The sequence below is a fragment of the Maylandia zebra genome, linkage group LG23 (assembly GCF_041146795.1).
Source record: "Maylandia zebra isolate NMK-2024a linkage group LG23, Mzebra_GT3a, whole genome shotgun sequence".
Classification (NCBI taxonomy): domain Eukaryota; kingdom Metazoa; phylum Chordata; class Actinopteri; order Cichliformes; family Cichlidae; genus Maylandia; species Maylandia zebra.
In genome coordinates this window covers 42,700,371-42,714,675 of record NC_135188.1, presented here as the reverse complement: position 1 = coordinate 42,714,675, position 14,305 = coordinate 42,700,371, and the positions used below count along the sequence as shown (strand labels likewise).

Sequence of the window (14,305 nt, the reverse complement as noted above, 5' to 3'; positions counted from 1 at the left end):
ACTGTTAATTTTGCCAAAACACTGATACAAAGCTCAGTTTTTTTATCTGCATGTGACACAGAATCACATCCACAAAAGTGGAAGTCTCAGTTACAGAAAAGAAACTCGTTTCTGCTACTTTCATATGTTTTTGGTAAGTCACACTGAATTAAAAGGCAATTTGTTGTAATAATTTTGAGGCTGGTAAGCCTCGACTATATCACAACGGTTTATGATTCTTTTGTAATAGATGCGGCACAGCAATTTCTCCACATTCTTTTAATTAAAAATAATAACATTAGCCCCATTGACCAGCAGATAAAAGCTAGAAAGAATAAAGATCTACATGCTTTTTCTGATTACTAATGCCAGTGAATCAAGAATCTAAGTCATAATAAAAGCTTTCTTACGCTTGGTGTCCCATCGCACAGTCAGCGGCGAGCTTCTGTTCTCAGAGGTCTTCACCATGTCTCCCTGGCTGTTGACGCTCCAAGCAGACACACTGCAAACATACTGGCCCATGTCGATCTCCTGCAGAGCGAAAATGAATGCCCATTAATGCCTCCGAGTTCCTTTATCGACACCTGACTGCCATTTACTCTTTCCATCACTTTATACTCATTTAACCACAATTTAGCCTCATAGCACTTCATCGTTTTCAGGATTCCAATAAGACTTTAAAATTATTGCAGGGCAACGTTTAGCTGCACAGCATGTAAAACTGTACCTGTGTGCGGAGGATTCGCAGCTTGAACGTGTTGGGCTGGACTCTGCTCAGCGTTAACGCACCGCTCTTCATCCTTTCCATATAAATCGACCCCGGAAGCAGGTTGCCATTAGCATCCAAGGAACCAATGGGATGTGAGGTCTGAGGATTGCCCCCTAACCCTGCCGGTATCAGAACAATTTAAAAATTGAGTGATTCTGTGGAAAAACTTCTCTAAAGTAAATCTGAATTAAACATACCAGGAAGCGATGTGTGCTCCCAGCTGACGCCCAGTCGGCCTCCAAGAGGTAAGTTGGCAATGTTGGTGACGCGACAGGCGAGTTCTGTTGGCTCAGCTGTCGTCTGGGGGTTGACTTCAGCCACGAGGGTCAGCGTGAAGTTCGGCTCTGTGGTGAAAAAGCGAGGCAGCATAAAATTAAACTGGGTGTCAGTACGGAATAGAAAACTTTAAATGAGGTTGGGTGGTCTGATAACTCTGGTCCTTTTGGGTTTTAAACTCATTTGCAGTACTTTTTACCCAATTAATTTTTATCAGTTTGAACTGCCATGCTTTCAATTTAACCTCAGGAAAGGCACAAGGAAAGAACCACAGCTTTATGGCAGCAGACTACAAGAAATAAGCAACTGCAAATGTGAAGTTCCATCCAAGCATCATTCAACCTGAACAAAAGCCTAGCCCATAAAGAAACAGATAAACCTGACTGGCCTGCACAGAGCTCTTGTGCTCATTTTAAAATATACACAAGCTTCTATGTCCATTACTTTAAAAAATATAGCTTCTTGAAATTGGATGATTCTTTTTGATGCACCCTGGTGAGATTGTGTTTTTAGTAGCATTTGCATGTTTATCATTCTGTCTGTAAACGGGATAGCTCGAGAAGGTTTTACTGAATTCTGATAAAACTTGGTGTAAAATGGGACCACGTTAATAATCCATTAAAATTTGGCATCCATCCACCAAGGTCTTAAAGGTCAACTTCATGATTTATTACCTGAAAACTGACAAAAAAAAAAAAAGCCTCAAAACTTAGAGACGTGATGTGGTATACATCGTCAAAGTGATAACAGAGCTATTTAAAACTGAAAACACAATACTATTGCCTTTAAAGTAAACGCTGTTCGGACAGTGAGCTGACTTTGCAGAGGTTTGCGCTTCTTGTTATATAAAATATATCCTGTCCTTGTTTTAAACTCGATACATAAAGTATGGTCGACTGAAAAGAAGCCTCAAGCCCAGATGCCCAGATGGTGCAACTGGCATAATTAAGTGGTCAGACTTAGAATGGCAATTAAGTTTACCGGCAAACAGCCTAGAAGGCGGCAGATTAATGGCCATGACCACATAACATACATCTAAGTGTACACATACAAAATCTACAGCAGGAGACGGGCTACGTGGAGTTTTTAATTATCCTCGTTGTCAGCAGGGTTGAAATGAGCACTTCTTTTAAGAAGAGAATCAGAACCCTGACGGCTGAACAGCTCCTCGATGATAATGCCAGAAATTGAGTTACTGTGCTGCCTCGAGAGACATTATTCCCAACCCAGCCGGGTATTGCTTTCATCAGTCAGTCCTAGGTCACATTAACAGTCTGACATCACCAGACACATGCAAAGTGAATCCTCCTTTTTTTTCTCTTTTAGGTGATTTCTTCCTTAAATAGAGTTAGGTGACTGAGCCAGATGACAGAAATAGAGCAGAAATAACACCGTTAACTGTGTGAGATGAGGTGGGTATCAAAGCATTAATAGTGTGTGTGTAGGTGGGGAGGCAGGTCCTCTCAGTCAGGCATCCAGATTGCACCTTTACGCGTCAGTGAACAGGAAACACACAACAAGATTTCCACCTGCTTAACCGTGAGAAATCACACACACACACACACACACACACACACACACACACACACACACACTATATAAAAGTAGTTCCTGATACATCCCAAAGTGTGCCAGCATACCAATAGATGCCACTATACCACACACACACACACACACACAGACACACAAACACGCAGCCAAAAATGTAAGAAATCAAGTGCATGGGCTTGGGTGTGTTTGGCAAAGGAGTTGGTTTGCATGATGTCAGCTGGACGTCATACGCACACACACACTGACTCATGCACTGTCACCATCTGGTGTGAAACACACACACACACACACACACACACACACACACACACACACACTTTGATCAATGAGAACGTGTGAAGCTCCTCTGCCAATTAGCCACGCTCCACGCTCTCTCCCACACCGAAATGTTGCCTCATTTAGTCGAGTAACATGACCACTCGTCGCCAGTTCAGGGGCTCCGATACTGTACAGCAGCTTGTGACACAAGGCTTTAAACGCAGTAGGTATACACTGAGCAGCCACAACATTAACACCACTGACAGATATAGTGGATGATATTGATCCACAGTGAAATGTTTGCTTGTGGCATTTCACTGGCCAGTACTCTGACAAAGCACCCCATCATGTGCCAAACACCTAAAAATAATAGCACACCTAGAACAATCACCCATGCCGATGGCACAGATACCAAGGAGAAAGCATGCCGCCACACTGCAAAGATGGCTCAGGACCACGACGGCAAGTTAGAAACCCGACCTCCAAACTTCAAACTCTTCAGTTTTTATTATCTAATGGATGCGCCTCAACACACCCAAACTGTAAAGTGGGAATATCAAACTTAAGGCCCAGGAGTCACAATCGGACTACAAAAGACACCAATCTGACCCGATGAACGCCTTTGGAGAATATGAAGGACATATTTTGGACTTGTAGCCTTATTTTCATTAGTTTTACAGCGTTTTCTGTTTAAGCCCACAGAGCCACGCTGACAGATTTCTTTCATTTACTGCAACAATTAAGATTTCCTCAGACTTCTAAAACATGGCTGAAACTCGTGCTTCAGCTAAGGAAACATCCAGCCATCCATCTATTTTCTTACCCACTATTCAAACTTAGTTTCCCCTTGGAGGTACTGAAGCCTATCCAAAAGGCGGGGTTCACAAGTCCATCACAGGGCTGAGGGGATATCAGTTTCCTACTCCGCTGACTATATAAGTAATGCAAACTAATTTAATCAATGGTCTTAAAACACTGTGGTTAAACCACTAACTCTCCGTGTCATCTCACCCACATGACAAAAATTGCCCAACAACAGTTTTCCAACTATGAAAAAGCTTTAAATATGGAAAACCGATGCAGTGTGCATGAAACTGAGCATCAATTCACAGTCATCCTGCAGTTTGTTTCAATGCAAGAAGAGCAAAGAAAAAATAGATTTCATGTTAAAGAGGCTTTTCACGCTTCTGACCTGAAGTCATGTCCTCAAAGCTGAGTCTGACTGGCAGCCTAAATTGCTCCTTTCTGTTATCCTGCGTTCTGCAGAGTTAAGCAGGGAAGAAAATTGTGTAAAACAAGCTTTAAGAAGAAGAAAATGGCTTCATTAGTGTGTGGATCTGGGAGGCAGAGCGAGGAAAAATAGGTCATTGTCAATAACACAACAAACTGCTTTCATCACACAGCATGTGTTCACATCGAGAAGTTACTCTTTGAATTTCAGTGAGAGCAACGGTGACAGATTCACAAACCACTAAGTGCTGTTTTTTTTTAATTTTACACATCAATTGTTATTTTTCAGCTCACATAAAACTAACAACTGATTTTAATATGAACAAATAGATTCATTTTTATTAGTAGAGCTATCAGCCATAACATTACTGACGGACAAAGTAAATTCACTGAGACCAGGAGCTGTGGGACAGCAGTATCCTTCAGTGGGACAAATGACCACCGTACTAAAAAACCTCCCCAGGAACAGATCAAGGAACATGACAGTCAAGCCCAGACACAGGTAACTGCTTGGGCCCTTTGCTCATAACGAGGCTCTTACTCAGGGGCTGTACATAGCTTTAGTTTTAGCCAGGTGACAGTAACTGAAAGGTCTGATTAGGTCTGTTACGGATGTTTTCGTGGTCCCCCCTTTGCAGTTGGCTTTGACTAACTTTGTGTCTTCACTCACAGTGAGGAGAATCCAGCAGAATCATCTCTAGAACTGACCGAACGATTTCCCAGGAAAGGATCAGACATTTCTCCTACCTGCCCTGAAATCTTCACATCCTGCTGCTTTCAGAAAGCAACAAACATCTTTAAGGACTCGCTCACTGCTCACCATCTTTTTGAACTTCTGCCGTTGGGCAGACGATACAGGACATTAAGAACGCACATGACTAGACTTCAGAACATTTTTTGTAATATTTACATGTTTTATCTACCTTCTTATAAATTTCTATTTTTATCTATACTATGAGGAGATCCTGTGTTGAGCAGCAGTTTCCTGTCTAATTTATTGTACAACACAAATAAAGGAGCCTTAGATCTTGATTTGCGACAGGAGAATGCAGAGACCAAAAACATGAGCACAAAAAAGACTTAAGAGATACAATATGCTGTAAACTTTGTTCTCACATCTTAAACTGTAATATGGCTTTAAGTCCCTCTCTTAAGGTGGCTCCTGCGTCTAAGTTTAGACTTAACGTTATATGTGTGATGTCGAGGAATCAGGTGGGAGCCAGCACAGAGATTCACCTCCAGTTAACGCACAAGCACACGCATATAGTGTTACAGGCTGTTACAAAGTTTTCAGTTTGTGAAAATGTATCCGAGAATCCATTAAAGTGAAGCTTTGCTCAAACAAGGAAGTGCAGCCATCAGCAGAGGTTTCATTGGAGCTCAGAAGTGCTGCGTGTTGTTCTTTCGATGAGCTGGGCTTTAACTGGAATGCGTCTGGTCACCGTTTCCTGCTTCAGCTCAGTTACAGGTGGGCCGTGAGCCACGATAAAGCCGCGGTGACTAGCGGAGGTTAGCTGGGGAAGTTTGGCGGTGACTGTGCCATTAAGCTGGGCAGCGGCGTTAAACTCAACCAGAGCAGATTCAGCAGTTTCACCGAACGGGAGTGTTTCTATGATGTCAAAACAACCAGAGGCATGTGAGTTGCCCTTGTTGCGCTGGAGCGTGCGCACAGTGTGTGTGTGTGTGTGTGTGTGTGTGTGTGTGTGTGTGTGTGTGTGTGTGTGTGTGTGTGTGTGTGTGTGTGTGTGTGTGTGTGTGTGTGTGTGTGTGTGTGAGAGAGAGAGACGGGAAAAGCAGATATGAACGGAGGGGGGGACCACTTGAGCCATTCCCTCCTTCTGTCAACACAGCGCACTTCTCCCAGGACGGAGGGAAAATGCGGGCTGACACTGAACAGATGTGCTTTTGATATCACGTTTACAGCTCAAACAACTACTAATCTAATGTCGGATAAGACACTCGTATTAAGACACTGAATCTCTAAGAGGGCTTACATTACTTTGGACAAATACACCTCAAACTGATGGCGAGGTGAAAATCATGCCAGGGCACAATAAACCTGCAGGGGTTCAGAGAATGAACATTCAAGCTCTGCAGCTAGAAAGACAGACACTTAACTCTATAGATGCTAAACATCACAAAACCACAGAGTGGAGCTTCTTGCAGCCCGTGGCCATGCACAACCTCCTTAATTTAGCTGCTTTTCATTTTACTGAAGGATAAATTTTCACTGAGTGTAGGAAACTGCCGGAAAGCAGCAGGAAGCATCTTAAACACTTTCCTTAGGGGAGAAAAAGTCATACAGTTAATCCTGTACGAAACAAAGTTTACCAAGCTTAACTCTCTTATTCACGCAACCCTTACACACAAAGTAGAGACTAATTACAGTTTTCAGATCCTTAAAATGAATCTGGAACATTACTCGTTTAAAATTACTTACTTTTTCTCCAATTTAAACATATGCTGGAAACAACTGGGGATTTAGTGTCTTGCTTATCAGCTTCAACATGTGGGCAGGAATTAAAACCACCATCCCCAAGAATGATAGCCAACCCTACTTCCCTAAGCTACGGACACCCACAACACAAACACTCGGCAGCATCAACACGGTTTGAGGAAACACAACGTCCTCTTTATTTGCATTTCTTTTTTCCAAATGAATCACATACATGTTTTAATTCCTGCAATTTTACAATAAAGTTAAACGTTAAAGGAAAATTTGAAAAAGATTGGCAGAGGACAGCCTGCTTTAAAACATCCATGGAAATTGATAGAACATCGACCAAGAGCTAATTATTTAATCAGGTTTCTGGCGTGATGTCAGGTGTCCAGCGTGTTGAATGTCATGCAACCTCTGGTCACGATGAAAAAAAAAAAAGTGTGTATTCCCTGACTGGCTGGTGAGTTCGTTCCTGGAGTTTGTCGGCAGTCGCTAGGTAAAACTAATCGGAAAGAAGGCGGTGCACCAACAAAACTCATTGTGGTTTCTTTGGTTGCTAGGAAATTGCTGTAGTTTATGCAGACTTGTTTGAAAACACTATTTGCTATACTAGTAGTAGTAGTACAAGTTGGTCCAAGTGCTAACGCAAACACATCTGAAAATATTTCACTTTTTATCTTTAATCTGTTGCACTTTCAATAGCAACCAGCGTGTAACAAGTGAGAGTTTATAGACAAGTCCAGGCATGTAATTCCTTGCAAACTGTGGGCAGCTGTGGCAGACTGAAAGCAACAAAAGCAGTTGTAGGATTTCGGCCAGCTGATCGCAGATACACATAGGTGCCAGGGGTTCACTGACTAGTCTTGAGCCTTTTGTGACTGGGACACACCTAGTTGGGAGTGGCTGGAGCTTAAGTGGTATAAGGTTGGTGGTTCCTTTCATCGCCGCTCCAGTCCCCAGTTTAAATGCCTTGCATACCTAAATATCCGTGGGCAAGATACTGAACCGCAAGTATGAATGTGTGTGAATGTCAGATAGAAAGCAATGCCTGTGTGAGTGGGGCGTGTTATAAATGTTGTATAAAGTGCTTTTCATGCTCAAGTAGAGCACCAGTTCATCCATCAACTTCAGCAATCGACTATCCAGCAATTGCAATTAACCTGGCAAACACTCGCCAACCGGTCAGTGAATGCTCATTTTTCCCCTCACAACTGGTGGATGGCAGATGCTCCATGCACATGTGGTCTGGCCCTTTTTCACTTGACTCTGCCACCATGATTGTCACACAGCCAAGTGGCGGACAAGTTAACAGCCACGTGTCTGCAAAACCTCAAAATACACAACCTTGCAAATTAATGCACAGAATCAGTAGGTGAGGGAGATTTTAGAGCTTCTTTGAGAGCTAGTGAGGAGTCAGTTTGGTTGTTGTTGTTAGCAAAGGGTTAAACAACTCTTTCCAAATCTTACAAAAACGTTCATGACAACTATGGAAGGTAACTACTTTCAATAAAACTTGGTTATCAGATAGACAATTTATCATTGGCACATCTAAAGCACATCCATCTTTTATTGCAAGTAGATCCTATAGCACAGGCCTGATCTCTTGCAAATCTTATAAGAATGAAGCTGCCTTATACGGTAATTACAACAAATGAGGCTCCAGTATTTTACAAGCTAACAATGATGTATTAATGCAGCTTCACAGGAATCCCGTGTGCAAAGTATTGCCTGTTCCTACATTCAGCACACACAGAGAAAGATACTCGAATCCAGAATCCTCGTTTCCAGCAGTTTCTCTTTTAATCTGCGTTTTGTTGCTGGAAGAAGATCTGCCCCTTTAGCTGCTAAATGCTCCGGTATGTTTATCAGCTGGTTGATAACAGCTTGTTTGGTGCCAGTACAGTTGGATGATCAGAGCTTTTTCCATTGCAAATGACACCACCTGACATTCACATCTCAGCCGGAAGGCTGAGCCTCTCCATCCTGTCTGCAGAGAGGTCTCACTGTCTCCTCTCAGTCATACATCCAATTGAGTGGGTCTGTGACCTCCCCCAAGTGGTTCAACTACCTCCACTGACTCCTCTCAGTGTGGAGTGGCAGCTGAAACACACAGAGGTTCACACATAATACTGAATTCCTCATTGTGCCGTGGCACGAGGCCAGGCAGGCAGCAGAGAAATGAGATTTCAGCTGCTCATTTTCTGTCCTGTGCTCAGAGACTGACTGCAGAAGAAGAAAAAAAAAGATCAAGTGGTTAACGAACAGCTCACATCTCTGTTCTCCAACACCAGAGATGTGTGAGTGCTAATCTTTATTTTGAGATCACAACCCAATAACGCCCAATCATCCCTCATTAAATCGCAATGAACAAAGCTTTTTTTTCATGATGCAAGTGCGTGCAGGAAAACCACAACAGCTCGACTGTTTGGCTTATTGCAATAAAATGCTGGGAAAAGCATAGACATCTTCCATTTACCCTCTATGTGAGAAATCCACTGGCTCAAGCTCAAGATGGAGATAAAAATCAAAACTAGTGACAAGAATCAAAGCTCTGAGCTGCTCCTTTAGTTCAGCTTGAGATCAGATGCCTTTGACTCATATGCATATACTGGATTTTCCATGTATGCATGCAGCCAGTACATGTTGCTCTACCGGATTTTTGCTACAAATTGACAGCAAACAGCCACACACGACTAGAGCCACCTGTCTTTGCTCCTCCCAACAGTGTCATATGACACTGTATAAAGGGTGAACATGTTCCTTTAGCTATAGGATCCGTGAGGCGCACTGTAAGGGTTACATGAAGACTACTAAAACCCTTTTTGTAGCAGAAATTTACTGATAATGTTTTTTAGTCTACTCTTTCATCTTTATATTGATTCTTCCACTAAAAGAGGTGATATGAAGCAAAGAGGTCAAGCAGACACGTTACTGCACAGGACTGACCAAACTGTCTCAGTTTCATGGTGTATACGTGCCACAGCTGTGTGCACAAACCCTTTGAGTTTACCTTCAAATGAAGTGGTTTAGATAATCTGGAAACAGCAGCTTAGAGACCAAAATGATTCACAGATTCAAAGCGAATGTGCACAGGTCCGTATCTGCGCATATTCATAAAATACACAAAATTTAATACTTTGCATGAACTACAAGATGTCTTTTTTCCAGTAAAGTGGCTCTACTGACAGTAACTCCAGCTGACACGACAACGCGCGCACACATAGGGGAAGTGTAGCCAAGGGTGAGACAAATTACACCCTCTTTAACTCCGTGTGTATCTGTGTGTGTGTGTCTGTGCGTGTTCCTGCCGTGGGGAAACTCCTAAACAAGTTCTCCAACTCTGTTTTTTTTTTTTTTTTTTGCACTTCGTGGTAGGGTGAGCCTGTAGCAAAGCATCGTGGGAAGAAGGGGCAATCCTCAAGGCCGCACATCAGTTGAATAGGAGCTGACTGGCTGACAACACACAGAGAGACACACCAACGTGCACGCACAAAAAAAACTTGAGAGGAACGGGTTTGGAATATATGAGCTTCTGTATAGTCAATTAGAAATGTTAGTGTGTGTGTTTCAGCAGACGCAGTATGAAGGAATGTTTACCCCCAGGCCAGCATGTAAGAGTTCCACCAGTGAGAACCGCCTCATACCCTCAGTATGTGGGACACACAAACACACTGAAGACAGTGTTTGAAGCGTGCGTGTGCATGTGGCACTTCTCCAGAGAGCGCCTTCAACAAACCTACTTTCATTCTCATACACTTGTAAACCACTCAGCAGACACACACATGCAGAGGAAGCATGCAGATAAATCTGAGTGCTATCACACACACGTAAACACAAACACATGCAAACGGTTAAGTTGGAAAGCGAGACGATGTCCTTGATGGTGCCGTTCGATACTGTGCCCTTATGCGGGCTGACTTTGATATGCGTGTGCCCGCAAAGCTTTGCTGATATTTGCAGATGTAACACGGATCCTCCGGGCTTGAGGAATCTTTTGAGTTTGGAAAAGAGATGGCTGTTGGTTTAACTAAAGGCTGCCTTTGACATACTTTACAGGATGTCCTGCAGCTAGCAGAGGCGCACTGTACCGTCCACTGAGACTGACCGGCTGTCGTTTAGATATATTGTAGTTTAATAGCTGGACCACACCATAAGACTGCTCACTATGTGTTTTACACTAAATACATATAAAGAAATCCTGCTAAACTGCTCCATGTGCATGTACATTAGACCTGCCTTCGTCTAAACAAAGCCATTAGCTGTTTTTTAACATGCTGGACGTCGCCAGCTCTGATCACTTGCTCGCACCGTCGACTCAGGCCAACCTTTGACAATAACTTCTCTTTAAAACAAAGATGTGCCCGGTGCTGAACATGTGTAGCTGGAACAAATCTGCCTGTTTGCTTTTTGTTTTCGTAACAGTACAATTTGTCTAAAGATTTTGAAGGAGGGCACTGCAATCGGGAGGGGGGGGTGCTCAGTGGTTCCAAAGCAAACAACAGGCACCCTGCGCCTTTATAATTCATGCGCGGCTAGAGTAAACAGGAACAACACACATTCAAAGTTACATTCTGAAGCCGGGCTGGTTGATATACTGTTAGATTTTACGCTAACAGTAATGACACCCTGTAGCTTTTATTATCCAGCTTCTGCACATTGTTAGCAAAGCTAAATGAACCTGCTTCTCCAGTTGTTTAAAGCACACCAGGATATGGATTCCACATTCTCTCTCTGATCCACACGCTGGATACGGGAAAGGAAAGCCCAGCTAAATTCTCCAAAGGCCGGCTATAAAACTGGGTGCAAACCAAGAAGTGATAAAGCAAAGGCGGCTGTTAAGGCTGAGTCACCCATGGAGCACTAGCTGACTACTTCTTTTCACTCTCTTTGCATTCATTAGTAATTATTAATCTCTGGCTCTCTTTCACAGTGTGTCTTTTGTCACGTCTCCCTCCCGTCATCTCCAACCAGTCGCAGCAGATGGCCCCGCCCCTCCCTGAGCCTGGTTCTGCTGGACGTTTCTTCCTGTTAAAAGGGAGTTTTCCCTTCCCACTGTCACCAAGTGCTTGCTCATAGGGGGTCGTCTGATTGTTGGGGGTTTTCCCTCCATTATTGTAGGGCCTTTTCCTTACAGTATAAAGCACCTTGAGGGGACCGTTGTTCTGATTTGGAGCTGTGTCTACAAATCGGGCAAGTAGACTGAAGAATCCAGCAACAGCATGAACCTCTTGTGGCAAATCCATCGCAATGTTCAGGGATTTATGGGTTATTAACTTGTTAGTTGAACGTCCAGTAAATGCTGAAATGTTTCCGATTTCCTTTTGATGTAAGTATTTTCTGGCAACCACGTCCCCCAAACTCCGTAGAGGGATTATGGGACTACGAGGTGCTTTTGATCCTTGCTGACAATATTACAGCCAAGAAGCACCAAAGCAAACTGGACTCCATGAATATCATTAAGGGTTTTATGCTTTTATGCTCTCCGAAAACGAAATGGGGACAAAAAGACTAATTGCCTTATTCCTGAAATAAACCAACACTTGGGCTTTTCAAACTTTTAGCCAGTCGATCTGCCAAAGCACTTCCTGGGAATTCCCCAAACCATTAAATATAGTACAGTAGATGAAATAAGAGCGCTTATGTAACAAATTTTTATTTATTCATTATAGTCCGTTTCTTTCATTGAGATCTGGGATTTGGGGAATTTGTGAGAAATTCAGCTGTTCTTATGATCAGTTATAACAGGACTTTTACATCAGTATTGAATACCGGAGACGCCACAATAGAGCAGGATGGCTTGGTTAACAAACCAAAGATTTAGCCATTGGTGTAGATGTTAATACACTAAACTTTCTTTTGGCTGATCCCTCAGTTCCCAAGAGGCAAAGATTTTACATCTTCCTGACGCGCCCATTGCTTCTTACCCCCAAACCTTGAACCCTACTTGAGGTTGGTTGGTGTCTCCTACTGGAGTCAAACTGCGGATTTCTTAAACGCAAATGTTAACCACTACACAACAAAGCCCCTATTAGACAGTATTTAGAAAAAAAAAGTCAGCACCAAATATTATGGATGGGAAGTTAATTTTATTTAATTTTATTCTAAATTCTGTTGTTGGCTTTGATCCATTATCAAAACAGTAATTCTGTTTCCTGCATGACACTGTTGTTGTGTCTTGCTTTTATAAAATTCTGAGTGGTTGACCTTGCAGGAAAGACTATTTGGGTCAACAAGATCAATTTAGAAGAAGTACAACATGCATAAACCCTCATTCGCTTTTCCCATTGATTATGTAAAATTTTCCAGGTTGGTTCTGCCTGGACCACCCAAGTCTGCACCAAACAGACTTTTAGTGGTAAAACCTGCATCTGCCCTTGAAAGACGGCCTTTGCGGCTTTTAATTAAAAAAAAAGAAAAAAAGAAAAAGAAAAAAGTCAAAAGTCACCTTCAATCCCTAGTTGATAAAGTCAAAAAAAGAAAAAACAATCTCAAACATGGTGTAGAATGTGCAGGCCCCCTGCTGTTTCAGTTCTGACTGACGATGTTCTGCTCTCAAGGTCCCTCCACCTTGAGAGCAGAACATCAGTGTCAGCGACCTATCAGTCTGGACATTGACTGGACCATTACAACACCTTCATTCTTTTGATTTTAAGCCATTCTGTTACAGGTTTTCTGCTGTGCTTTAGCTGTCAGACAGATGGCCTCACATTTGAACCTAGAATATTTTGGTATTCTAGCAGTTCATGGTCAAGTCGATGACTTCGAGGTGCACGGGTCCAGTGTGGACCTGTGTGCACCAAATGTGGTGCTGTGCATCATGGCCAAACACCTACACTTTGGTCTCGTCCATCCAAAGAACATTATTCCAAAATTCTTGTGGTTTGTTCAGATGCAGCTTTATAAACTGGTAGTAATGCTGTCATGTTCTTTTGAGAGAGAAGAAGCTGTGGAACTGTTTCCGTGAGTATTGCACGATCTTTGGGGCGAATTTGATGGGACGTCCACTCCCGGAAGCATCGACCAGTAGAAGGATGAACTTTGGATTGTTTGGAAATTTCCTTATAACCTTTTATTATGATGCTTCTCTAAGATCACTGATGACTTCTTTCCTTCTTGGCACTTTGTTAAAACAAACCTGAATTCTCCAGAGCTGCAAACTGTAGTAATGGTGTGCGTACTACAGTACATCCTTCTGCACTTTGGCTTCTGCATTTTGATTTGCTTCTACATTTTGATTTGCTTCTGCATTTTGGCTTAATTTTTGTTAAATAAATAAATAAAAGTGTCATATGTCATGTTTGTAGTTCCACTGAAGATTTATTCACCTCATTTTAAGAGCTTCTGAGCGTAAGATGAGTTTTTATTATTATTTACTGATATGTATATATACACTTACCATGACTTCAGCTATGTATATTAAGGATGAAACAAAGAAACCAATTCCATGACTAACTGCATGACACAGATAACCTTCCCAGCATGCCAGCTATATCTAAATACAACATGAAGTGAAATTCAAACACAGCGAGAGCAGGATGGAAATAGAGAAGGGAAAGACGGATAGACAGAGAGACCACCCACCACGCCAGTAATTGATTGCTGTGTCAACTGTGTTTGACATCACTGCTCTTTAGAAGCAGGATCAGAGCATCGTGCACATGTACCCAGGCACACTAACAGAATACCCAGGGGTACACGGAGCAGGACAGGCATGACTAATCAATCCTCTTCGCAGCAGGAGTCGACAGGCTGATGAGGGGATTAAAGAGCTACCCCCCTTAAGACTCAAGATTCATCTCTAG

General features: G+C 42.6%; 1 protein-coding gene across 1 annotated transcript in view; it reads right to left on the bottom strand.

The window, feature by feature from the left end:
* Positions 1-14,305, bottom strand: part of ptgfrnb (prostaglandin F2 receptor inhibitor b) — a 76,064-nt gene that overhangs the window by 37,843 nt on the left and 23,916 nt on the right. The window contains exons 6-8 of the mRNA XM_004573839.6: positions 946-1,092; positions 707-867; positions 390-510 (exon numbers count right to left, since the gene is read on the bottom strand). Coding sequence (XP_004573896.1) covers positions 390-510; positions 707-867; positions 946-1,092 — 429 coding nt within the window. The remainder of the gene's footprint in view (positions 1-389; positions 511-706; positions 868-945; positions 1,093-14,305) is intronic.